Source organism: Natrix helvetica, assembly GCF_964273705.1.
Source record: "Natrix helvetica genome assembly, chromosome: 8".
Taxonomy (NCBI): domain Eukaryota; kingdom Metazoa; phylum Chordata; class Lepidosauria; order Squamata; family Natricidae; genus Natrix; species Natrix helvetica.
In genome coordinates this window covers 5,117,959-5,142,993 of record NC_138559.1, presented here as the reverse complement: position 1 = coordinate 5,142,993, position 25,035 = coordinate 5,117,959, and the positions used below count along the sequence as shown (strand labels likewise).

The following is a 25,035-nucleotide window of genomic DNA, read 5'->3' as shown; positions in this document are numbered from 1 at the left end:
AGTCATAAAGTTGCCGTACAGTAGTGGCCCATTCCTACCCTAAGGTGTATGGGACGCGGTGGCTCAGTGGCTAAGATGCTGAGCTTATCGATCAGAAAGGTCAGCAGTTCGAATTACTAGCGCCGTGTAATGGCGTGAGCTCCCGTTCCTTGTCCCAACTTCTGCCAACTCAGCAGTTCGAAAGCATGTAAAAATGCAAATAGAAAAATAGGAACCACCTTTGGTGGGAAGGGAACGGCATTCTGTGTGCCTTTGACGTTTAGTCATGCCAGCCACATGACCACGGAGACGTCTTTGAACAGCGCTGGCTCTTCGGCTTTGAAACGGAGATGAGCATTGCCCCCTAGAGTCGGGAACGACTAGCACATATGTGCGAGGGGAACCTTTACCTTTACCCTAAGGATGTTTGACAAATAAGGTTTTTTACAACAGGTTGGAGATTAGCACATTCACCATGACATACACCTATGTGGAATGTAGACCACACCGTTGGTTGTGCTACCCCCCCCCCCCCAATGAAGGCAATAAAATTATGTATAATTTGAAAATGTTCCTTGAGTCCCGTTCCTAAAAGTTGGGGATGAACATGGAGTTCAAACGTTTCACGTGATGAGATGAATGGAATGGCAGATGCTTCTCTTGGAAGAAGAGGCAGACTTCTTCGTCTTGGGGAAACTTCTAAAGTATCCACTTTTAGAAGTAAGTCCCCCTCCAAAATTTGATGTGCCTTTTTATCTCACAGAGAATCCTGCTTTCTCTCAGTTGGTCAGTAGGTACCGAAGAGAGGCACAGAAAAAAAGAGAAGAGAACGCAGGGTTTAATAGAAATAGTACAGAATTTTAAGTAGAAGAACTTAAGGGAGCAAAAAGTAATCCTACAACAGCATATTGAAAGTGATGCATGACTCTTGTTGCCATCTTGAGGCGGACGATAGACAGAATAGAATGTACTGTAAAAGAAGGAGATGCCCTCTTGCATTTTGTTGGTAGGCTGTTAACCATCACAGGCGTCTCTGTCCCCTAGTGGCCACAAACACAACTCAGATGCAGAAATGTATTTATATTTTAACAGAAGAGGAAGGGACCTTCCAATCATCATCATCTTCTTTTAATTACCCATAATCCCTCGCGGGGTGGAGTTTGGGCAACTGAATGGAACTACCTGAGTATTTACTGGCCAATGCCCTTCCTGTCACCAATGCGGAGTTTTATTCAGCAGATATAATCTCGTGCCCAGAGAGAGAGAAATATCTGCCTCCTTTTCTTGACTAAATAGTGGAGAAGGTAGCATTTACTAATACATATTACCTTATTTTTCAGAGTATAAGATGCTCCGGAGTATAATATGCACCTTAGATTTTGGGGCGGGGGAAATCTGCCTGTGCCTACTAGCATCCATCGGTATTCATCTGGCTAGCGTCTTTAGCAAACAGCCTGGTCAGCTTTAGCACATTAGTTCGTGCCCGCGCCTCATTGGGGCTGATAAGCAGCTTCAAAAGCAAAGCTGATCATCGTGGGGCAATCCAGGGAGTAAATCGGGCAAAGTGTGGAAGCTGTCAGACAAGGCAGCAGCTGTTCTGGGTTGCCATTTTGGTCTCCGCACCTCACGTTTTCAGCCTCCAAATGCTCCGTTTAGACACCTTCAAGGCTACGGGGATTGCCAAAGCACATCGCCGCTGGTTGCCGCCCGAAAATGCAAAACACAGGCCAAAAACAGGGTGTGTGGAGGCTGAAAACACGATGCGCCAAGGCCGAAAACTCAATGCGCGGAGGCGGCGATGGCCTGTAGGAATCCCTGCAACCTGGAACAAGTCTAAAATGTGACACGTGGAGGCCAAAGGGTGGGGGCCAAAGGGTGGGCGGGGCTACATTTGAAATATAAGACACACCCAAATTTTCATCCTCTTTTTTTGGGGGGGGGTGTCTTATACAGTGAAAAATATGGTAGATTTCTATCCCATTTTTTGTGCAGGAGCTGAAGGGAAGCTCCCTGAGATTGATCTTCATAAGAACCAGAGTAACAACGTGTTGGTCATAACAATTTTTTTTGTGATCCCCTCCCCACAAGAGGTGTCACCAGTTGGTCTTTCAGGGGCCCTTAGTTGCTCTCAACTCTGAGTAAACTTGGAAGAGTGTGGTTGTGTGTGAACCAAACCTGGTTCTGTTTTTTCTCTTAGGTTATCTCCTATCCAAACGTGAAGGCCAAGCTGGATCCCCCGAGAAGCCGCTGTCTGACTTGGGTCGTCTTTCCTACATGGCATATTGGAAAAGTGTCATCTTGGAGTGCCTTTATCACCAAAACGACAAGCAGATCAGCATCAAGAAGTTAAGCAAACTTACCGGCATCTGTCCTCAAGACATCACCTCGACTCTTCATCACCTGCGCATGCTTGATTTCCGTAACGATCAGTGAGCATCTCCCTTCCTTCTCTCACGGAATCGGGGAACTTTGGGAAATGGCAGGATTATTCTCAGGGAGGCAAAAATCCCCAAAAAATGCAACATGTTTTTTTTTTTATACTCAATTTTTTTTAGCTCTTGTGCTATCAAGATTATTATTGAGAGGGTTGGAATCTTTTTTTTTTTTTTGCAATCTCAGACATCAAGGTGAATTTAGAGAGCCAGAGAAGTGACTGATATATTGAAGAAAAGAAAAGAGTAGAGTAGAATAGAATAGAATAGAATAGCTCAGAATATGGAATAGAACAGAACAGAATAGAATAGAATAGAATAGCTCAGGACATAGAATAGAATAGAATAGATTAGATTAAATTAGATTAGATTAGATTTAGTTGGAAGAGATCTTGGAGGTCTTCTAGTCCAATCAACTGCTTAGGCAGGAAACCCTACACCACTTCAGACAAATGGTTGTCCAACATCTTCTTAAAAACCTCAAGTGATGAAACACCCACAAATTGTGGAGGCAAATTGTTCCACTAATTAATTGTTCTGACTGTCAGGAAATTTCTCCTCAGTTCCAAGTTACTTCTCTCCTTGATTAGTTTCCACCCATTGTTTCTTGTCCTACCCTCAGGAGCTTTGGAGAATAGCTTGACTCCCTCTTCTAGCCCCATAGATATCGGAAGACTGCTATCATGTGCCCCCTAGTCCTTCTTTTCATTAAACTAGACATACCAGGTTCCTGCAACTGTTCTTTATATGGGTTGATGCATTATTATGAGCCCAACCAATGTGGAATAATTCCATGTCAAGAGTCTCTGTGACATTTTGAAGGCCACAGGTTTACAGTGGTGAGCAACGGCTGCACTGCTTAGTAGCAAATGCTTAGTAATGCATCTCTCCTTTGAGTCTCCCAATCACCTTTTTTCTCCCTGCATTTCCAAGTTTACAGCATGAACTTGATGCTGAGTAGCCTAGAGGTGGAGCTCTCGCCTCACAATCAAGAGGCTGTGAGTTCAATCTTAGGTAGAGGCAGATATTTCTCTCTCTCTCTCTGGGCACAATGAGAACGTATCTGCTGAATAAAACTCTGCATTGGGGACAGGAAGGGCTCCATTTAGTTGCCCAGACTCCACCCCACGAGGGATTATGGGGTCATTAAAAGAAGATGATGGCATGAACTTGATGCCATGTGACTAAAGCCGCCCATTCTTCCTTCCTTCCTCAGATTTGTGATTGTTCGGCGGGAAAAACTTATCCAAGACCATATGGCAAAGCTGAAACTGAACATCCGGCCTGTAGTCGTGGACCCAGAATGTCTACGTTGGACCCCTGTCATCGTCTCAAACTCAGTGGTTTCTGAGGATGAAGAGGATGATTCTGAAGAGACAGAAATCGAGGTCCCACAGCAGTCACGGGAGAGAGACATTGAGGTCAGAATGCAAGGCGTTTATGCATCATGATAGATTTGAAGTAGTGTAGAATAATAGAATAACAGAGTTGGAAGGGACCTTGGAAGTGTTCTAGTCCAACACACTCAGTGGTGGGTTTCTGCCGGATCGCACCGGATCGCACGATCCGGTTGGAGAATGAACCCGGAAGTAATTTCCTGCCCCGCCCCCTTGGCGTTTTTTGCATCGGGGCTGACTCCCTGCCGCCACTGCTGCGCTACCTCATGTTCCTTGTCTTCTGGCCGCGGCCCCACTCCGTGGAAAACATAGGCGCAATTACAGCCCGGAGCAGGAGCAAAGCCCCTTTCCCAACTGGCCCTTCCTCGGAACGCTTCGGAGGGAAGCTTCTGCAAAAGCCCGGGTGAGTGACAACAAGTTCCCGCCGTTACGAAGTCTCAAAGTCTGTAATTTTCTGAGCTGTGCGCGCGTGCCTGTTTTCCACGGCATGGAGCAGCAGCGAGGCTCTGCGAGGCGAGCGATGATTGCGGAGGCTGTCAACGGTCCCCCCTCGCGTTCCTCGTCTTCCCGGATGGCATCTGGAGTCATTGCCGGCCACGCAAACCTCGCTGCTGCTCCACGCCGTGGAAAACAGGCATGCGCGCACAGCTCAGAAAATTCCAGCCTCCGAGACTTCGTAACGGTGGGAACTTGTCACTCGCCCGGGCTTCTGCAGAAGCTTCCCTCCGAAGCCCTCCAAGCGAGGAAGGGCCAGTTGGAAAAGGGGCTTTGCTCCTGCTCCGGGCTGTAAGCTTCCCTCCGAAGTCTTGGGATGTTCTGAGGAGCCCCCCAAGGAAAAACGCCGCTGCCAGGTAGTTAAAAGTACCTCTCTGATTCTGTCAGATTCTTGTCAGTCTCTCTCTGATTCCCTCCCTCACTCCCTCTCTCTGTTCCTCTCTCTGTCTGTCTGTCTGCCTCACTCTCTCTCACACACACACTGTGGTCACCTTGTTGAGTGTTCCAATCACATTTGAAACACTCAACAACTGGCCTGCATTTATGGTATTTTGCAGCATTCTACAGTCATAGGACCAAAATATATGGTTAAAAGCATATATTTTGGTCCTATGACTGCAGAATGCTGCAAAATACCATAAATGCAGGCCAGTTGTTGAGTGTTTCAAATGTGATTGGAACACTCAACAAGGTGACCACAGTGTGTGTGTGTGTGTGAGTGAGACACAGACAGACAGAGAGACTGACAGACACACACACACACACAGACAGAGAGAAACAGAGAGGGGGAGGGAGGGAGAGAAAGATAGACAGACAGAGAGACACACACAGAGTGAGTGATTAAGTGAATGAGTGAGAGACAGACACACCCACATACACAGAGTGACAGAGAGAGAGGAAGGGAGGGGAGAGAGACAGAGGGAGAGACACAGACAGACAGACAGACACACACACACACACACAGAGTGAGTGAGAGACAGACAGACACACACAGACAGAGTGACAGAGATGGGGGAAGGAGGAGAGAGAGACAGAGATACAGAGAGAGAGACAGACAGACACCCAGAGAAAATGACAGAGGGAGACAGAGAGGGAGGGAGGGAGAGAGAGACAAAGAGCCAGAGAGAGAGAGAGAAAGAAAAAGAAAAAAAGAAAGAAAGTGGGAGAGAGAGATGAAAGAAAGAAAAAGAACTTATGACCACAATTGAGCCCAAAATTTTGGTTGCTAAGCAAGAGCGTCGTTAAGTGAGTTTCACCACATTTTCCAAGTTAGCCATGCCCACCTGGTCACATGACTGCCAAGCCACTCCCACCAGGTCACATGGCCGGCAAGCCACTCCCACAAAGGAGGCCACACCCACAGAGTAGGTTCCAAAAATTTTTGAAACCCACCACTGAACACACTGTTTAAGCCTGAGGGCCTATACGATCCCAGACAAATGGCTACCCAGTCTCTTCTTAAAAACCTCCAGTGATGGAGCACCCACAACATCTGGACGCAATCCATTCCACTGTTTAAATGTTCTCATGCTCAGGAAGTTTCTCCTTCGTTCTTGGTTAGATCTTTCTTTAATGATCCATTACTTCTTGTACTGCCCTCAGGTGCTTTGGAAAATAGATTGCTCCCGTCTTCTCTGTGACAGAAAATAGATTGACACCCCTACCCCTCTTCTCTATCACCCCATCTTCTCTCTGACAGAAAGACTGTTTCATCATGTCACCCCTAATCCTTCCATTTGTTAGACCAGACATGCCTGCAGTTCTTGGCAGTTGACACATTCATCATATGTTTTAGCCTCCGGTCCCATGATCCTCTCCGTTGCTGTTCTCTGTACACTTTCTGGAGTTTCAACGCAGCCTGACATCTACAGGCTTCTCTAGCATGGTGTTTCTCAATCTCAGCAACTTTTAAGATCTGTAGACTCCAGCTCCCAGAATTCCCTAGCCGGGAATTCTGAGACGTCTATATATCCATATGCAGCAAAAAGATTGAGTCTGTAGAGATTCTCAGTCATCCAGGTCATGGTTGTCCCAAAGGTGCTTTTTCAGGAGGCAACTTGAGTTTCTTTTTTTTTCTTTCTTTTGAAGATGTTTCGCTTCTCATCCAAGAAGCTTCTTCAGCTCTGACAGGATAGTGGGGAATGGAAGGATTTATACTCTTTGCAGACCGCTAGTCGTTTGCATCCTTTTAGAGGGGTGGTTGAGGCCACTTGGAGGTTTATCTGTGTCCTCAAGGTCACCTGAGTGGTGCAAATGGGTGTGGAGCCTTCTTGGAACCATTGAAAGGACTGTTGAACACTAGAGATAGATGATGTTGCCTCCCTCCCCCTTGTCCAGTTCCAGTCTACAACACGGGTCCTTTCAGCACTTCCAAGAAGGCTCCACACCCATTTGCACCACTCAGGCGGCTCTGAGGATAGAGCCAAATCTCCAAGAGGCCTAAATGATCCTCTAAAAAAGATGCAAATGACCAGCTGTCTGCAAGGAACATAAATCCATCCATTCCCCACCATCCAGCCAGAGCTGAAGAAGCTTGTCAGATGAGAAGCAAAACGTCTTCAAAGAAAAAAACCAGAAAGTCCCGTTGCCTTTTGAAGATGTACCTTTTGGAACAAAGAGATTGAGAAATGATGGTCTAGAGCGGTTGTTGAAAAGGAGTCTCGCAATTTTTCAGAAATCCTACTGGAAGCAAAGCTCGTTCTCTATTTTCTCCTTCAAGCCGACTTCTTTGCTTACCTCTTGAAGACAGTGGTGAAATTCAAATTTTGTTACTACCGATTCTGTGGATGTGGTTTGGTGGGCGTGGTTTAGTGGGTGTGGCAGGGGGAGGATATTGCAAAATCTCCATTCCCACCCCATTCTGGGGCTAGCCAGAGTGGCATTTGCTGGTTTTCCGAACTCCTAAAAAATGTCTGCTACTGGTCCGTCAGAATCTGCTGGATTTCACCCCTGCTTGAAGGGCATTTAAAGTCTGCCCCTGCTCAGCCTGGGACTGCCACAACTCCAATGGCTTCATTCACCAATTTCATAACCACACTTTTAAAAAAATTACCAGTCCCTGCTCTACCAGTCCCATGCGCTTTTTTGTTTGTTTGTTTGTTTCAATGTCAGCCGGAAAAAGAATCAATGTTTTTTTGTGTCCCCCACCCCCTTTCCCTGCCACACACAGGTGATAAAGTGTGTCTCCTGGGAGAGGAAAGAACGAGAGTCCTGCTTTCCCTTGGAGAGTGAAAAAAAGCCAGAGATACTCCCGGTCAACGCCCTGCGATCAGGCAAGCAGAGTCTTCCCCTAAGTGGTCTTCCTGCCAACAGCCACACGCTGCGCAAGGGCCGGTGGAGCCGCAAGAACAAGAAGCTACGGGAATCCTTCACCGAGAAGGACCCAAAGCTGACCTTGGAGGAGAAGTCGGCCATGGCCAGGGGCGGCCGATGCGGCAAGTGCCAGGAAAAGGCAGCCGCAGCGGCGGCAGCGGTGGTGGCCTCTCGAGGGAGATTTGCCGATAGCGAAGAGAAAATGGGGTCCTCCCAGGGGCAGTGTGGCAAATGTGAGGAAAAGACCCCGACTCCCCGAGGGCACTTTAGCAAAGAAGAAGACAAGCCAGCCTCCTCTCAAGGGCCGTTCGGCAAGGGCGAGAAGCCCTCTGCAGGCCAGAGACGATGCAGCGAAGGCATGGAGGTCTGGAAGGGGCAGCTGAAAGCCCTGGAGCCCCTGAAAAGCCGCCTCTCGGAGCAGTGTGACAGCATAGCCCGGCGGCACAGTGAAGGGGACCGCACGGCGCTCAGGCACTTCAGCGAGAGCAGCGAAGACGAGGAGCCCGCCAGCCCCTGCTCCAGCTCCCCACCGGTTCTCACCAAGCCAGCGCTGAAGCGGAAGGTGCGTTTCTGCCACCCCACTGTTGGGAGGGCTCAGGAGATGAAAGTACATTAAACGAATAAGAAGGGTTCAGCCTTGGGACGCACATGGACTCTCGGGGACCCCCTTGTTCCTGCTGCTTTTCCATCCGAGTTTGGTTAACTGGCATAGTGGAACAGAAGGATCAGGAAGGGACCATACTAGCAGCTGCTGGAAATCTTATGGATCATTTCTCCAATATTATCTTAAAAAGTGACAGAGATTGCTATGTTAAAAAATAAGCATGAGCTCAGAAAGGTGAACTCTGCAGCCTATGGCAAACCTATGGCATGCATGCTGGAAGTGGCACGCAGAGCCACTGCTCCGGGCACATGAGCCATTGCCCTTTGCTCTTCCGGTTTCTGGCACGCTGGCCAGCTGGTCTTTTCACGTGCGCGGGAGAACCAAAACCGGAAGAGCAGCCGCCCCCATGCGCATGCATGCGCTGGGAAGATGATCTTCTGGTTTCTGGCCAGATGGTCTTCACACACACATGCATACCAGAAACCGGAAGTGTGCATGTGCGTACCAGAAACCAGAAGATCCTCTTCCCAGCCCAGGCTTGCATACCTGGAGGCTGCTCTTCTGGTTTCCAGCAGGCTCATGCGCAGCAGCCAGCTGGTCTTTGCACATGCAGATGCGTGCCAGAAGACCAGGGGCGGTGCGCATGCGCATATCGGAAACCGGAATATCATCCTCCTGGCACATACATGCGCACCAGGCGGTTCTTCCGGTTTCTGGTGCATACGCGCGCACACTCCTGTTTTGCCACTCAGTGCCAAAAAGGTTCCCCAACACTGCCATATGGGTCTCTGGCATTTCCAAGACTGATAAAAGAAGGGCTGTTTAGCAGTCTATGTCTGGATTCCAAGTAACATCCAAAATTAAATCAGCGTCCAAGGCAAAGTATTGCTCAAATTTCCAATTTATTAAGAGAGTCATTTGACACATCTGGGAAAACCCGAATCTGATCTTCCTGGGTTTTCCCCACCCAGTTGAAAGTTCAAGATCTTGCCCCCCACACCCACAAGTCCATCCCATGGTCCAACCTCCCACTGCCATACTGGCAGTTTCCACCCATCCAGTTCCAGTCAGGTGATGACCTTGGCTTTCTAGAAAGAATTTTGTTATGGCTACATTTCATCTAACTCCGTACAATTTCCCTTCCCATTTTCCCACAATAGAAAATGCATAACAGAAAAATAGAAAGTGTGGCAGGCCAAAGCTCCAGAATGGAACATGACTGAAGGCCTGACAGCCTCTGTCTTGAATGTTTAAAGATGGACACAACTTTATTAGGGCACTAGGAACAAATGCTATGACAGTCCAGTTAAAAGTTAAAGCATCTTGAGTTAGTGGCGCTAAATGTTTTATCTTTCATTAGTTAAAACAGAGTCCCAAATTAAATATATTTGAACAAAATTGGAACAATACAGATAGTCCTTGACCTAGGACTACAATTGCGCCCAAAATTTCTGTTCTGAAGTGAGAATTTGTTAAGTGAGTTTTGTTCCTTTTTAACGACCTTACAATCTCCTTTTTTGACCACAAGTCGTAACTATGAAAAACAGTCACACACTCCCGTTTTGCAGTGCCGTTGTAACTTTGAACAGTCACTAAATGAACTGTTGTAAGTCAAGGACTATTTTTAATCTGCTTTAAAAAAAAATCCCCATAGATATTTTGTGATTCTAGGTGTCTTAAATGCTAGAACTAATAATGAAGCATTGGTAGCCAAGTTTCCTTTCTTATCCGTCACACTTCGGGCAACTGGTTTGTATGACAGACTGTCTAAAAATCGAATGAGTAACTGTTAGGTTTCATTGAAATCCGTGAAATTTAAGACATTAATATACTCTTCACATCCTGTGGGCTGAGTTCATGCAACAGCCTAAACCTGTGATGGCGAATCTATGGCATGCGTGCCCAAAGTAGCACACAAAACCATGTTTCCCAGTATGCGCAGGCTTGCTGGTTTGTCTTCCGGATGCGCATGCATGCACAATGATCAGCTGTCCTTCATGTGTGCGGCAGTTCCGAAAACCAGTGTGCGCATGCACGCTGGCCAACTGATCGTCCGGTGCACACGCACGCTAGAACCTGGAAAGTTGGCTTTTCCAGTCCCAACGAGTATGCATGTGAACATGCGACGTTTCTGCATGACCTTTCCAGCATTTATTGCTGTTTTCAGTTGTGAAGAGCTGCCTTCCATTGAGTGGATTAAAAAAATATAAACAGATGCTTATGTCAGGGTTCCAAATAGCATCCAAAATAAAATAAGAATCCAAGGCAAGAGATTCTTCAAAGTTCCACTTTATTAAGAGAGCCATGTTGGCACATCTGGGAAAACCTGAATCTGAAAGCTTCCCGGTTTTCCCCACCCTGTTTTTTTTTTTATTAAAAGAGTTTTGTACAAACAAATTTTCCCCCTTTTCACCCCCCCTCCACACAATATAAATCTCATACAAATGCTATACCCCCCCAACCCCCCCGCAAAAATTCACATTCAAATATTATACCAAACACTTTACCCCCTCCCCTCCCCCATCTTAAAATAGATTACTCATAACCCCTCTCCTCCCAACAAACACTATATAAATTTCTCTTAAATTAATAATAACACATCGATCATTTTCTAAGCTAATTTAACATCTATAACTCTTAATATAAATTTCTCCTAGCCTAACAATGTTTCATTAGTCCCATCTTCTAATTTATTCATACATATATATTGCCCCACCCTCCACCCTGACCCTCCCCCACCTCCCACACAAACCCACCCCCCTGACTTCCGCTATATACCACTCTAACAATTCCAAACATCCCATATACTATTTACTCTGATCATCTATCGGTCTAAACATTCTTACCTAAAGGCTAGATAATAACTCCTAGTCTGGTATTTATTCTGTATATAATCAATCCATTTTGCCCATTCCTGTGTGTAATCCTCCTGTTTCTGAGCTTTTAAGAAAGCTGAAATTTTTGCCATTTCAGCGAACCCCGCCACCTTCTGAATCCATTGATCAATTGTCGGCAAAAAACACCCTGTTGAAAGTTCAAGTTCTTGCCACCACACCCACAAGTCCATCACATGGTCCAATCTCCCACTGCCATGCTGGCAGTTCCACCCCTCCAGTTCCGGCCAGGTGCAAAGATGGCTGCAGGCCTGAGAGCTTATGAGTTATCAGATTGTGGAGATACTTTGCAGTGTTTTCTCACTTTGTTGTTGTTGTTTTCTTTTTTTCTTTTGTCTGTCTTGTACAGAAGCCCATTCCCCGGAAGAGGCGAGTCCGTAAGCGGAAATACCACAACAGCAGCGTAGTTACCGAAACGATCTCGGAAACAACAGAGGTCCTGGACGAGCCGTTTGAGGACTCTGATTCCGAGAGGCCCATGCCTCAGCTGGAGCCCACCTTTGAAATGGAGGACGAGGAGGAGGAAGAGGAGGAGGAGGAGGAGGAGGAGGAGGAGGAGGAAGAGAGCGAGTTGTTCTCCCGAGGATATCTTCGCCGTCTCTCTCCACAGGATTCTCTTAGGCACAGGTCCTCCTCAAAGAGAGGAAGTCAAGAAGCAGAGGAATCGGACGATATGGCTGGTAGGTTTCCTGATAATTTGATTCCGTCTTTATCTGAATCCAGGATGGTGGATCTCTTCCCTCTCTTAGGATCTACTGATCAAGAATGCCCAAGCTTGATATTCTATAAATTTCGACTTACCGTATTTTTTGGAGTATAAGACACACCTTTTTCTCCCCAAAAAGAGGGTGAAAATCTGGGTGCGTCTTATACACTGAATACATAATTTTTGACCTCCTGAAACCCCGTCCCCTTTGCAAAAATGGCCGTGCATAGCCTTTAGGAAGCTTTCAGAGTGCTCCTGGGGGCTGGGGAGGGCAGGAATGAGCAAAAAATGGGCTGTTTTTTGCTCAAGTTTGCCCCTCTCCAGCCCCAAGGAGCATTCTATAAGCCTCCTAAAGGCTATGCATGCCCTGTTTTTTGCAAAAGGGTCCATTTTTGTGAAAAAGGGGGCATTTTTTGCTCATTTTTCCCACCACCAGCCCCATGGGCACTTTGCAGGCATCTCAAACTCTCTGCATGCCCCATTTTTCACAAAAAACGAGCCGTGCAGAGAGTGAATTCACAGTCATACTGCCCTAGTGTCATGGGCAGTAAAGGAGATGGGCTGGTGATTTGTACTTGCAAGACTGTGTTAATGTAGCTCTCCAATACTATAAAATTACGTTACCTGGTCTTGTTTGCTGTCTGGTCTACCTCATAAGGATGATACCCATCTAACTACCAGCCGTATTTTACCAAACTGTTTGAACAAAACAAAAACCCCAAACATTTGCCATATGGAGGGAAGGGGAAATATGGCTAGCAGGAAGCCAGACAGGGTCAGAAAAATGACAGATGGGTTGCCCCAAATATAAAAAAGTAAAGGTTTCCCCTGTTCAGTTGTGTCCACCTCTAGAGAGCAATACCTATCTCCGTTACCTCGCTGAGGGACTGTTGTGGCCTGCCAGTGGCCAGCAAAGCTAGCAGCAGATTCGGACAGTGAGGAAGTTGGAGGGGAACATGGGCCAGTCCTGGAGTCTTGGGAAGGCTCTGATGAGGGCTCTGTGTCAGAGGCAGTGAGGGGGCCAAGGTCGTCTGCCAGTTATCAGCTGCCTTCAGAGTCGGACATCAGGGAGGCAGCTGAACAGCTGGAGCCTGTTCCCAGTGTGCGCATGGGCAGAGTGGCCAGACGAAGGGAGCAGCTAAAGAACAGGGGTTGACTTGGAAGTAAGGCTACAGGTGGATGATGAATGGTCCCTCCCAGAGGAAAAAAAAGGGGAGTGGAGTTTGCAGGAGACAATTAGTTCACTTAATTGGTTCGTAACTCTCCGAGACTCCTTGCCAGGTTCTGCAGAGATCGGCCTGGCAGCTCTCCAAGCCAGATAAAGTCTGTGACTGTAAATCCTCCCTCGAAAGACTGCTGGATGTGAAGGAGCAGAATTCACAGTCAATTAATAAAAGGGGTTTTTGTCGGGACAAGAAGTTGGCTTCCTGCTCTTGGGAAGCCTCGGTCAGAATGGGGGCCGAACATTGTCCAAAGACGCTTCTGTGGTCATGTGGCTGGCATGATTGTATGGTGCATAGAAATTAAGGAGAGGGGGAGGGGGGGAAGCAAGGAGGAAGTGAGGAATAGGCAAGATACAAAACTTAGACACAGGGAGGGACTATGGGGCAGTGAGAAGTGTAGTCCAAAGTGCTCCATGCCTTTAGCATCAATGACTCCCTCCCTTTTCAAGGGTGATGGGGAAAATTGTGAGAAATAGTTAGCTAGTTGGAGATAAATATGCTGAAATCGCTGTAAATAAATTTTCCTGCTTGAAGGGATAAGTAAAAAAAAACACCCAAAGCAGCTGTGCTTGTGCAGCCCAAGCAAGAGGTCTGACCTTGGTTCCATCTGATAAGGTTAGCAGAATCATTCCTGGTATTTCAGCCCAAAGCTGCTGCTTAAGGGGCCCAGAACTGGCAGGAACAGGCGAGGCATGCAGTTTCCTATAACTGTCTTGCCTTTTTAGATTGCCTGTAGTTTTCACGGAGATCCCTTGAAAACCTTATCCAGAATTAAGATGCTGCAAAAAGGAGAATACCTAGAGCAGTGTTTTTCAACCACTGTTCCGCGGCACACTAGTGTGCCGCGAGATGTTGCCTGGTGTGCCGTGGGAAAAATTGAAAAATTCAAAAAATTCCACTTTTCTGATGTCCGGGCTGTGATTGGTCCAGACTCCAGCCTTCCTTCCCGCCCGAGCACAGTGTGCGACGTGGCGACTCGAGTCACCAGGAGGACCGGAGCAGGAGGAGACGGAGTAAATATAAAAGTAATAATAAAAGTAAGGGCTCGCCTCTTGCACACGGGCGTTCCGATCAGATCCGCCTGGCGGGGACGAGAAGCGAGGAGGCAGAAAAAGAAACGGGAGGCTAAGGAGCTTCCCCCCCCCGCCTCCTCCCAGCAAAAATTTGCTAATTTGCTACTGCCCGCCGGCTCCCTGATAAGATTTTTGCGGGGGGGGGGGGGGGGAGAAGCTCCTTGCCTCCGTCTCTTTTTCTCCCTCCTCGCTTCTTGGGGCAAGGTCCCTTCCAACTCTGTTATTAGGTCGTTGCAAATTTGATGCAGGAGAAGTTTCTGACAAGTGGAATGACAAGAAGCAAGGAGGCAGAAAAAGAAACGGGAGGCTAAGGAGCTTCCCCCCCCCGCCTCCTCCCAGCAAAAATTTGCTAATTTGCTACTGCCCGCCAGCTTCCTGATAAGATTTTTGCGGGGGGGGGGGGGAGAAGCTCCTTGCCTCCGTCTCTTTTTCTCCCTCCTCGCTTCTTGGGGCTCCACCAATGGGGGAGCAAGGCCCGCCCAGCGCCAGGCTTTGGGCTAACACAGAGGTCTGCAAAGGTGGCTGTTTTAAGACTGGTGGACTTCAACTCTCAGAATTCTGGGAGTTGAAGTCCACCAGTCTTAAGAGCCAATTTTGCCCAGGTTGCGCACTGAATAAAGTATTTTATAATTTTTCATATTTCTGTTTACTTACTATTTCATAATAAAATAATTATAAAATACTTTCTTTGTATTTATTTGATTCCTATTCAAGAGAATTACTTTATATATAGTCAATATAAGCACAGAGTTAATTTTTTTAACATTTTCTAATGGTGGTGTGCCTCGTGATTTTTTCATGAAACAAGTGTGCCTTTGCCCAAAAAAGGTTGAAAAACACTGACCTAGAGAACAATCTCCAAAAGATGAAGGTTAAAATTCTGATATAGAGGCTAGAAAATGATGCCACTGAAAAAGAAGTGGCGTAAGCACCTATTTTGCATCCCTCTCTGTATCCCTGCCTTCTCCATCTGCAACCCTCACCTCATCCATGACTAAACTAAAATTAGAAAATAGCATGACGTATTTTTAGCCCAGTAGAAGATTGCTTTCCAATTACATTTGTTCAGATGTACCAGGCTGAACTCCCTTGCCAGGAGAAAACAGAGTGGGGAAACTGGTGTTGTGTAAATGGGTCTTAGCCCTTCCGCACGTTTCCCCCAAATCTTTTAGTTGACATCTTAAAATAGCAGTCACCCACCCACCCACCCTGGGTCTTTTTGGAATATGCCTCTCAAACTGAGGTGTTTTTTTTTAAAAAAAGCTACTCTCCTGCATGCAAATCGCTTGTGCCGAATTAGATATCATGATATCCAAGCACACACAGATGCATAATAAAAAGTGGTTTTCCATTGACATTCCATTTCTCTTTCTGGTTGACTAGTAGATTCCCTTATCTTTGGTTTTTATGTTTTTATTGATTTGATTGCATTCCCCCCCTCCCCCCTTTGTTTCATGGTTGTGAGTCGGCCAGATTGTTGAGAGATGGGTAGCATCCAAGTTCAACTTACTATGGTTCGTCAGATGCTCAGTCAGGTGCTGAGACTTGGATTTGGTATTTTTATCCACCTATCAAGTCCTTTCCAAGGACCTGGATAGGCAGTTGGGAATGTTTGAAGAAGTTCGAGAGGCATTGTCTCAGGATGTAAGCTGTGCTAAGTAAAGCTGCCTTTTGCAATTGACTGATGGGGATTTTGTCAATGCTGATGGTGTTCAGTTAGTGCTCCGATTGTTTTGGGATTCCACCCAAGGCACTGATTGGCACTACCTTTGCTTCCTTTTGGCACAATTGCTCTACTTCCATTTGCAGGTCTTTCTCTTCTATTCTGCTGTCTCCAGGTTCTGCCACGTCCAGTATCCAGATTATTTTTTTTAATGGTATTAAGTTAATTGTTATTAGGGTTGGTCACTCATTATTATGATTATTATTGTTGTTATTATTTTATTATTATTTTCTAGAAATGCTTCAGTAGCATATGCGTTGAGTTGAGAAGTCTAATTTTCCCAGTGAAACAAATTGGACAACCTTCCCAATAACACTGGCCCAGAATGTAGTTGACTAAAATCTTGTGTGATTCTATGCGAGTATATAGGGTTGAAAAGCTTACTTAATATGGTTGTACTTATTCAGCCAATAGTGTGGGACAAACTTCTGCAACAGTGAGAGTAAGGGGTATAGTTCTCCTCCCCAAATTCGGACTATTTCAGACCAAACATGTCTCTGAGAAAATGAAAAAGAGAAAAATGAATATTATTGTCCTTGTTAACAGTGTATAATAACATTTCACAGACGTCAGGATTTTGAAAAAGTTACTGCCAGGGTTCTAAATAGCATCCAAAATTAAATCAGAGTCCGAGGCAAAGGATTCCTCAAATTCCAACTTATTAAGAGAGCCATGTTGGCACATCTGGCAAAACCCGAATCTGAAAGCTTCCAGGTTTTCCCACCCAGTTGAATGTTCAAGATCCTGCCCCAAACACCCACAAGTTCATCACATGGTCCAATCTTCCACTGCCATGCTGGTAGCTTCCACCCATCCAGTTGCAGCCAGGTGCAGAGACAAAGATGACCTTGGCTTTCTAAGAAAAACGTTGTTATTGCTACATATCATCCCTGTATAATCCCCTCCCATTTTCCCACGATAGAAAGTAAGACAGTAGAAAGTGTGGCAGGTTTGAAGTCCAAAAGAAAAGCTGGCTTGCCAGGCATGACAGTTACCTTATTGAATCCTTACAAATCACCAGTATAAACAAATCTTATTGATCAGCTCTCGGTCGTTGGCAATGCCAACAATAAATAATTGTGGATTGCTGTTCCAAAATTGACGCCATCTGTTTTGCATTCTCTTCAGATTCTCCTACTTTGAAGCCCGTTTCTTTGCTGAGAAAATGTGAGTCGCTGGATTCTCCGCTCCAGCCTGGCACTTCTACGCCCATGAAAAAGAAGAAAGGGTGGCCCAAGGGCAAGAGCCGTAAGCCCATCCACTGGAAGAAAAGGCCCGGGCGGAAGCCAGGCTTTCAATTGAGGAGGGGGAAAGTCCGAGTGCCTCCTTTGGAAGAGACCACTGATCTCATGGAAGCCAATTCCAAATTGGGGCGTAAAGCAAAAGTGCAGGACGAGGAAGAGCTGATTGAGGAGAAGGAAGAACTTCTGCCAAGTGTTGAAGAAAGGAAAGATGATGATGGGCCTCCGGAAGTCGGCGATTTAGGAGAAGAGGAAGATATTATGCCTGCTAGGGAAACGAGGGCAACATCTCCCGTGGACAGCAGCAACAGTCCAGAAATGGACTCTAAAGAACCCGAACTGGAGGAAGACGCGGAGAAGCCTCAAGCCCTTGAAGACCACAGGCCGCCTTCCGAAGAAGAGCAGCAGGAAGCTGAAGAGCCTGAGCACGACCAGGAAGAGGAAGAAGAGGAAGCCGCCGCCGTCGCTAACCAGCACGAAGATCACGATGATGCCGATGACGAAGAAGATGACGGCCACCTGGGCTCTGTCAAAAAGGATGAGCTGGAAGAGCAGGCTGAGAAGGAAGGACTGAAGGAAGAGCCGGAAGTCCAGGAGACTTTTTTAGAAACAAGCACACAGGACGATAGAGAGGAGGACGCCAAGAATAAGAGTGAAGGAGAGGCCGATTCCGAGGAGGATCTGGTGTCCCATGAGACGTCGGTAGGCTCAGATCCGCTTCCCGGCTCAGAAGACGACCAAGAGGAAGAGCAGCATCCTAAGGAAGGGCTGATGGAGCTGAAGGAAGACGAGTCCATCCCTCACAGCGAACTCGACCTCGAAACGGTGCAGGCTGTGCAGTCCTTGACCCAAGAGGAAGAAAACCATGAGCACGACGTGGCTTACCAGGACTGTGAGGAGACCCTGGCTGCTTGCCAGAACCTGCAGAGCTACACCCAAGCCGAAGACGACCCCCAGATGCCGATGGTGGAAGACTGCCAGGCCTCCGAACACAACAGCCCCATCTCCTCAGTCCAGTCTCACCCCAGCCAGTCGGTTCGCTCCGTCAGCAGCCCCAGCGTGCCCAGTGCACTGGAGAGCAGCTACACTCAGATCAGCCCCGAGCAAGGTTCCCTTTCCGCCCCTTCTATGCAGAACATGGAGACCAGCCCCATGATGGACGTGCCTTCGGTGTCGGACCACTCCCAGCAGGTGGTGGACAGCGGCTTCAGCGACCTGGGGAGCATCGAGAGCACCACCGAGAACTACGAGAACCCCAGCAGCTACGACTCCACCATGGGGGGCAGCATCTGTGGCAACGCATCCTCGCAGAGCAGCTGCTCCTACGGGGGGCTCTCCTCCTCCAGCAGCCTCACCCAGAACAGCTGCGTAGTCACCCAGCAAATGGCTGCCATGGGCAGCAGCTGCAGCCTCATGCCCCAAAGCAGCGTCCAACCGACTGCCAACTGCAATATCAAGTCTCCCCAGAGCTGCGTGGTGGAGAGGCCCCCGAGTAACCAGCAAGCCACGGCGCAGCCTCCACAGCCCCAGGCCCAGCAGCCCCAGCCACCGCCCCCAGCGCAGCAACAGCAGCAGCAACAGCAGCCGCCGCCCCCCCAGCAGCAGCCGTCTCTGTCACAGTGTAGCATGAACAACAGTTTCACTCCGGCACCAATGATCATGGAAATCCCGGAATCCGGCAGCACCGGCAACATCAGCATCTACGAGAGGCTCCCCGGGGATTTTGGGGCCGGCGGTTACTCTCAGCCTTCGGCCACTTTCAGCTTAGCCAAGTTGCAGCAGTTGACCAACACGATTATGGACCCCCATGCCATGCCTTACAGCCATTCTTCTGCTGTGACTTCCTATGCAACCAGCGTGTCTTTGTCGAACACGGGCCTGGCGCAGCTGGCCCCCTCGCACCCTCTGGCCGGAGCGGCCCAAGCACAAGCCACCATGACCCCTCCACCCAACCTGGCCTCCACGACCATGAACCTTACTTCTCCCCTGCTCCAGTGTAACATGCCCACCACCAACATCGGCATCCCTCACACCCAGCGGCTGCAAGGTCAGATGCCGGTCAAGGGCCACATTTCCATCCGGTCGAAATCGGCTCCGTTGCCCTCGGCGGCTGCCCACCAGCAGCAGCTCTATGGCCGTAGCCCTCCGGCCGTGGCCATGCAGGCCAGTCCCCGGGCGTTAGCCGTTCAGCGGGGAATGAATATGGGGGTGAACCTGATGCCCACGGCCCCTTACAACGTCAACTCCATGAATATGAACACCTTGAACGCCATGAACAGCTACCGGATGCCCCAACCGATGATGAACAGCAGTTACCATAGCAACCCCGCCTACATGAACCAGACGGCCCAGTATCCTATGCAGATGCAGATGGGGATGATGGGGAGCCAAGCCTACCCACAGCAGCCTATGCAGCCCAACCCCCACGGGAACATGATGTACACAGGCCCTTCGCACCACAGCTACATGAACGCTGCGGGGGTCCCCAAGCAATCGCTCAACGGGCCCTACATGAGGAGATGAGCGAGACAAGCCCCCCGAAACTTCTTCTCAATCAAGGAACCTTTTATACTGACAAAGAAAGCAGAGACAATGGATCCTTTTACTCCCCCAGTTAAATATTGCTGTAGATCTTAGATAGGGTTTGGTTCCCTTTCGGTTTTAATTTTAATTTTATTTTTTTAAGTGGGCCTGGTCTTTTTTAAATTTTTCCTTCCCTATTTGTTCGTTGGGAGGGGGGTTGGTTCTCTGGCTTGCGGATATTGGGTTATTTTAATTTTAATTTTCTTTCCTTCCACAACCTGGGATAACTTCACCGTTCAAATCCATTTTGGGAACTGGGCTTGGGATTTTTTCCTTTTTTTTTTTCCGTTCCCATCGGGGGAAGGAGAGGGATTGAAAACGTGCACACGATATATTCCCGTCCTTGAATTTAAAGAGTCCTGACTTTGCCAGAACCACCTGGGCAGAGTGTGTGGTTTCTTTGTTTTTAGGCGCTGGAGTCTTCTTCTCCCCTTGACCCTTGTGCACAGCTCTTCAGATGGCCCAATCCTGAGAGGTCAGATCCTGCCCATCTTCTGCGCCCTTGGCTTCGTGGCAGGCACTGGGAGTGATGCATGGAGCCCAAAGCAAATCTTCGGACCATCTTTTGCTATTTTCTCCAAATATAGGAACTCTGAATAGTTGATATTTTGTTTTCTCCCTCCTCCTCCTCCTCTTCCTCCTCCTCTCCACTTACTTTGCTCCCTTCTGGCACTGATAACATTACCTAGTTTGATAATGAAACATCTGCAAGAAAACTACCAAGTTCAGAGAACATCAAAGACCCCACAATCCTCCTCCTCCTCTTGTTCTCTCTCTTGTTTTCTCTCTCTCTCTCCCTCCCTCCCTCCCTCCCTCCCTCCCCCCCTCTCCTCCCTCCCTCCCTCCTTGGGTGAACTGAAAAACGGTTTAAATGTAACTGTGCACCCATTGCATATGTCCAAGCCGGAACTGTGCACTCCTGTCCAGCCAAAAACAGAGGGTGGGGGAGAAACAAGAGTTCTGGATGTGAAAAACCGCCCCCCCCCCAAACCCAGCGACTGGACTTTGCATTGCGAAATCTGCTGGGAGGGCCCGGTTCCCAGAGGCACTTGTGCAAAGTTGTCCCACTCCTGGAAGTCGGGATGTTGTCGCGTCTTATATATTTTCTTTTTAAAAAGATTTTTTCTTGGCTGGCCTGGTGCTAGCATGCGGGGAGCGAGGTCTCACGTAGGACTTCTCCTAGTAACAGCCCCCCCCCCTTTTTTTTAAAAATCCCCTTTGCCTCTTTCCATCTTTGGAGGTTCACTAGCTGGAGTTCCCCCCCCCCCCCCACTGCCTTTTGTGTGAGCGCCTTCCTTTGGGGGGGGGGGTGAGGACAGGAGGATCCTTCCCTGCATTGCAGTCCATCCTACCAAACCGATCGAAGGACAGTGAGGCCCGGGGACGCACACTATCCGCCAATGGCGAGGAGGAGAAACAATGTAGCTTATCTTTCCTGATGTAAAGTTCTTCTCTGCATAGTCCTGTAGAGCTACAGACGCACTTAGATCGACTTAGATGTGTAAAAATTTCGGTTTTTGTTTTGTTTTTTTCAAAGCAACCCAAAAGGCAGTTCTGAGGGGCCAGAGCTTCAGCTGCAACTAAGTGGACTTCCTCCGTCCTCGTGAGGACGGAATGGCTGAATCCCTTGGGCTTCCAGCCCTCGTTTTCTCTCAAGTAATTGAGCAGGTGTCCAAGGCTGTGTAGGACCCGGGACCCTGTAAATACCCACCGATCCAGGCTCACTTCATCTGTCTTGAAAAGTGATCCAGCCTGCCCCCCTCCTCAGATCACCTGCGCCGGTTGGTGGGCGTCGCTTCCCGGCTGCAGGTGGGTAGGAGCTGGTTGGTTGGGGGTGTCAAAAGCAAAGCTGTTGGCACGAGGGCTGTAAAAAATATATATATATAAAAAATATATATATATATAATCTGCTGTTACCTTTTCCCCCCCTGTTTTGAATTTTTCTACTTTTTTTTTAAATCAATTGGGCAGCTCCTGTTTTTTCCAGAAACCTTTGTGACTGTAGAGCTTATTGTAGATGAACTGAAGTTCTTTTCTATATTATTATTAAGAAGAAGAAGAAAAAAAGTATCCAACACAGTAATATTGGTACCTGTCATTTTTTTTCCACTTCTGGTTTAAGAAAAAAAAAAACAAAAAAAAAAAACAAAATAATAATGTATTTTTAGCAAAATAAAACTTGGGTAATCTTCTAAAAGAAATTTTAAAAAAAAAGAAAAAACTCACTGTTAATGACTTTGATGCCTTTTAAAAAAAGAGCTTTTTTCATTTCATTCCATCTTTAAAATTTTTTATCTTTGTTGTAGAATATTAAAGACTATTTTAAGAAAGATGAAAATTCTCTTTAAAGAGATCTCTAGAATGTGTGACTGGAGCTCCAGATGCCTCTAAAAGCCGCATGTACAAAATGAAGCCGCCGTCTATTCCTGTCTGTTTATATTTGCTTTTCCTGTTTTGTAACTTCTTTGTACTTTGTTCTTGGTGACTTGTAAGCTTCAAAAGGGGAAGGGGGTGCCTGGATGATAACCCTTGTAATTCTCCATGTCATGAGCTCCTGGGCCGGCCGGCCTCTCTTCCTCTCATTGTATGTAATATCACTTTCTCCCTCTCCCCTTTCTAGCAAGTACTTTCAAAAGAACTCTGTACATTTTAACATAAAAAAAAATAAATTATGTTGAGCCATTTTGGAGGTCTGGTTTTGCACATGGAATCTTTCTTCCTCTGGTAATGTTGAACAGAAGAGGATTTAGTTTAGTTTTGCTTTATTGTCGCTGCATCTTGTACAATGAAATTAAATGCCATCTTCAGCGTACATTGTAACTATAAAAATAAAACACAAACACACATCCTTCACATTCTACACAATTGAATTGAAACCCCTGATGCATTAATATTGCATTATTATACAGTAGAATTCAATATAGTTACTGCCTTGGGATAGAAGCTGTTTTTCAGCCTATTTGCCCTTGTTTTTATTGTCCTGTACCGTCTGCCAGATGGTAAAAGTTCAAAAAAAAAAAAAAAAGGGTGCCCAGGATGAGATGGATCTTTAAGAATGTTTTTAACTTTCTTAAGGCAGCGGGAGCTATAAAGGAGAGAGAGAACCCCTGATCCTCTGGGCCAGGTGTCAGCAAATTTAAACACTCAAAGAGCCACAAAGGTCCTAACTGTTCCATTCTGGAGCCGACGGGAAGTCCAATTCCCCCAGCATAGAGTCTCCTCCTAGTGCAGCGTTCTTTTTCCTCTACCTGTCCTAACTGAAAGCCCTATCAATTGTGAAGCCGACCAGCAACAGGGAGCCGCAGCAGAGAAATGAAAGAGCCACATGCGGCTTCAAAGCCGCAGATTGCCAACTCCTGCTCTGGCAATAACGTTAGCCCTCTAGTGCTGTCCTATCTGCCACTGTGAAATTGGCAAACCATACACAGGTGCAGTAGGTTAAAAAAAAACCTCATAAGAGTTTCCTCTAACGCATAAAACGGGTCTCTCTTTTTCTCTTGACGTCACCCAGGGGGAAAAAACACTCAATTTTTCTGCCCTTCCCTTTTGCTCTCCTGTTCCTAGTTTTCCCTAATCTGCAAGAAAGTAACCTGACTTAGTTTGAAAGCTGAAAGCACTTTTCTGATACAGAGATTGACAATTGGCTGCAACCCTTCCGAAGAGCTTTGCTGCTGGGTGAAGATGGCATTGTCTTTAGCTGAGGTGTTTTCATTTTGGAAAATGTATCTTTTTCCCCCACTTCAAAGTGACTGCTTATTTCCTGAACCTCAGCATGAGTAGATGTAAGAGAAAATAACACAAGCTTCAAATATGAGATCCAAAGCCCATGGAAAGGATTGAACCATGAAATGCTGCTGGTTATTTGCAAGTTCTGTCCTACAGCTTGCTCTCTTGTAAGCTATCATAGCGGATGTGTCAAAACATTTGGGATAAGCATTCAGATGTACACATCTAGTATCCTCTTTTAACAACCCCAGAATCCCTTTTGGGGTGAAGTCTGGACAACTGAATGGAGCTAGCAGAGTGTTTTACTGGCTGAATGCCCCTCCTGTCACCAATGCGGAGTTTAGTTCAGCAGATATATTCTCATGGTGCCCCAAGAGAGAAATATGGGCCTCTACCTAGGATCGAACTCACAGCCTCCTGATTGTGGCGAGAGTTCCACCTCTAGCCACCACTCCACGCAATGTACACATCTAGTATGTTCGTAAGTAAAAGTTTTATGCTTCCTTTTGTAAAAACTAGAAAACACGGGTCCCACTTGAGAGAGATTTCCTTACCTAACCATCGTAGCCTTTTTCACCACAGGTGGTCAAACAAGCAGTGGAAGTAGTGGCGACTTCCTGCTGTCCTCCCCACTGACTTTGCTTGTGGGAAGTTGGCGGGGAGCATCGGAAATCACAAAGGCACAACACTGCAGCAGTGTTACAATCCTTGAAATTTTAATTACATAAAAGAAATCCCAGATTTTGCACACATTCTTCACCTTAGGGGATTTGAGGCACCATGATTCCGCCCCCCCCCAAAAAAATTGCATTACATTGCACCATATGGTCTAACTGAAGGTTACAGATGGACAAAGAGATTTAATAATATATAGCTAAAAGGAAATGTTAAATAGTAAAACTACTGTGGACTGAAAAATTATCTTGAGATCAAAAGACCAGAAGAGGAGCCCAATCTATTCTCCAAAGCATCTAAAGAGAAGCAACCTAGAACCAAGGAGAAATTTCCTGAGCTTGTCAACAATTAATCCATGGAACAACTTGCCTCTAGAAGTTGTGGGAGCTTCATCACTGGAGGTTTTAAGAAAAGATTGGACAACAATTTGTCTAAATGGTATAAGGCAGGGGTCCTCAAACTATGGCCCAGGGGCCGGATATGGCCCGCTGAAGCCTTTAATCAGGCCCGAGAGGGATCACAAGGCCTCCCCACCCTCCAGAGGGAGGAGAGAGAGACGCACCCCCCTTCAAGGCAGCCACATCCCTTCACTAACCTGCTTTTCACTTCCAGGAGCATTACAAATTAAAGTTTCATTTGTGTGTATTGCTTAATGGACTGCTAAATTAGCCATGCCCACCTGGTCACATATCCACCTAGCCACACTCACCCAGCCAGTCCACCCCTCCCCCAACGGTCTGAGGGACCATGAATTGGCCCCGTTTAAAATGTTTGAGGATGCCTGGTATAAAATTTCCTGCTTGAGCAGGGGGTTGGACTAGAAGACCTCCAAGGTCCCTTCCAACTCTGTTATTGTGTTATACCGCTGCCTAGCAGTTACATCCGGACTCTTCATAAATGCCACCCAATTTGGAAGATTTTATGATTGGCTAAAGAAAGGAAACTAGAAAAGAAAGTAGGGAGAAGATATAG

At 47.0% G+C, this 25,035-nt stretch overlaps 1 protein-coding gene across 1 annotated transcript in view; it reads left to right on the top strand.

Annotated features, from left to right (window-relative positions):
- The window catches only part of KAT6A (lysine acetyltransferase 6A), a 122,385-nt gene extending 100,034 nt beyond the window's left edge, over positions 1 to 22,351 (top strand). The window contains exons 13-17 of the mRNA XM_081960510.1: positions 2,177 to 2,408; positions 3,628 to 3,832; positions 7,473 to 8,177; positions 11,463 to 11,793; positions 16,967 to 22,351. Of these exons, the coding sequence (XP_081816636.1) occupies positions 2,177 to 2,408; positions 3,628 to 3,832; positions 7,473 to 8,177; positions 11,463 to 11,793; positions 16,967 to 19,602 (4,109 nt within the window). The 3' untranslated portion in view covers positions 19,603 to 22,351. The remainder of the gene's footprint in view (positions 1 to 2,176; positions 2,409 to 3,627; positions 3,833 to 7,472; positions 8,178 to 11,462; positions 11,794 to 16,966) is intronic.
- The last annotated feature ends 2,684 nt before the right edge of the window (positions 22,352 to 25,035 follow it).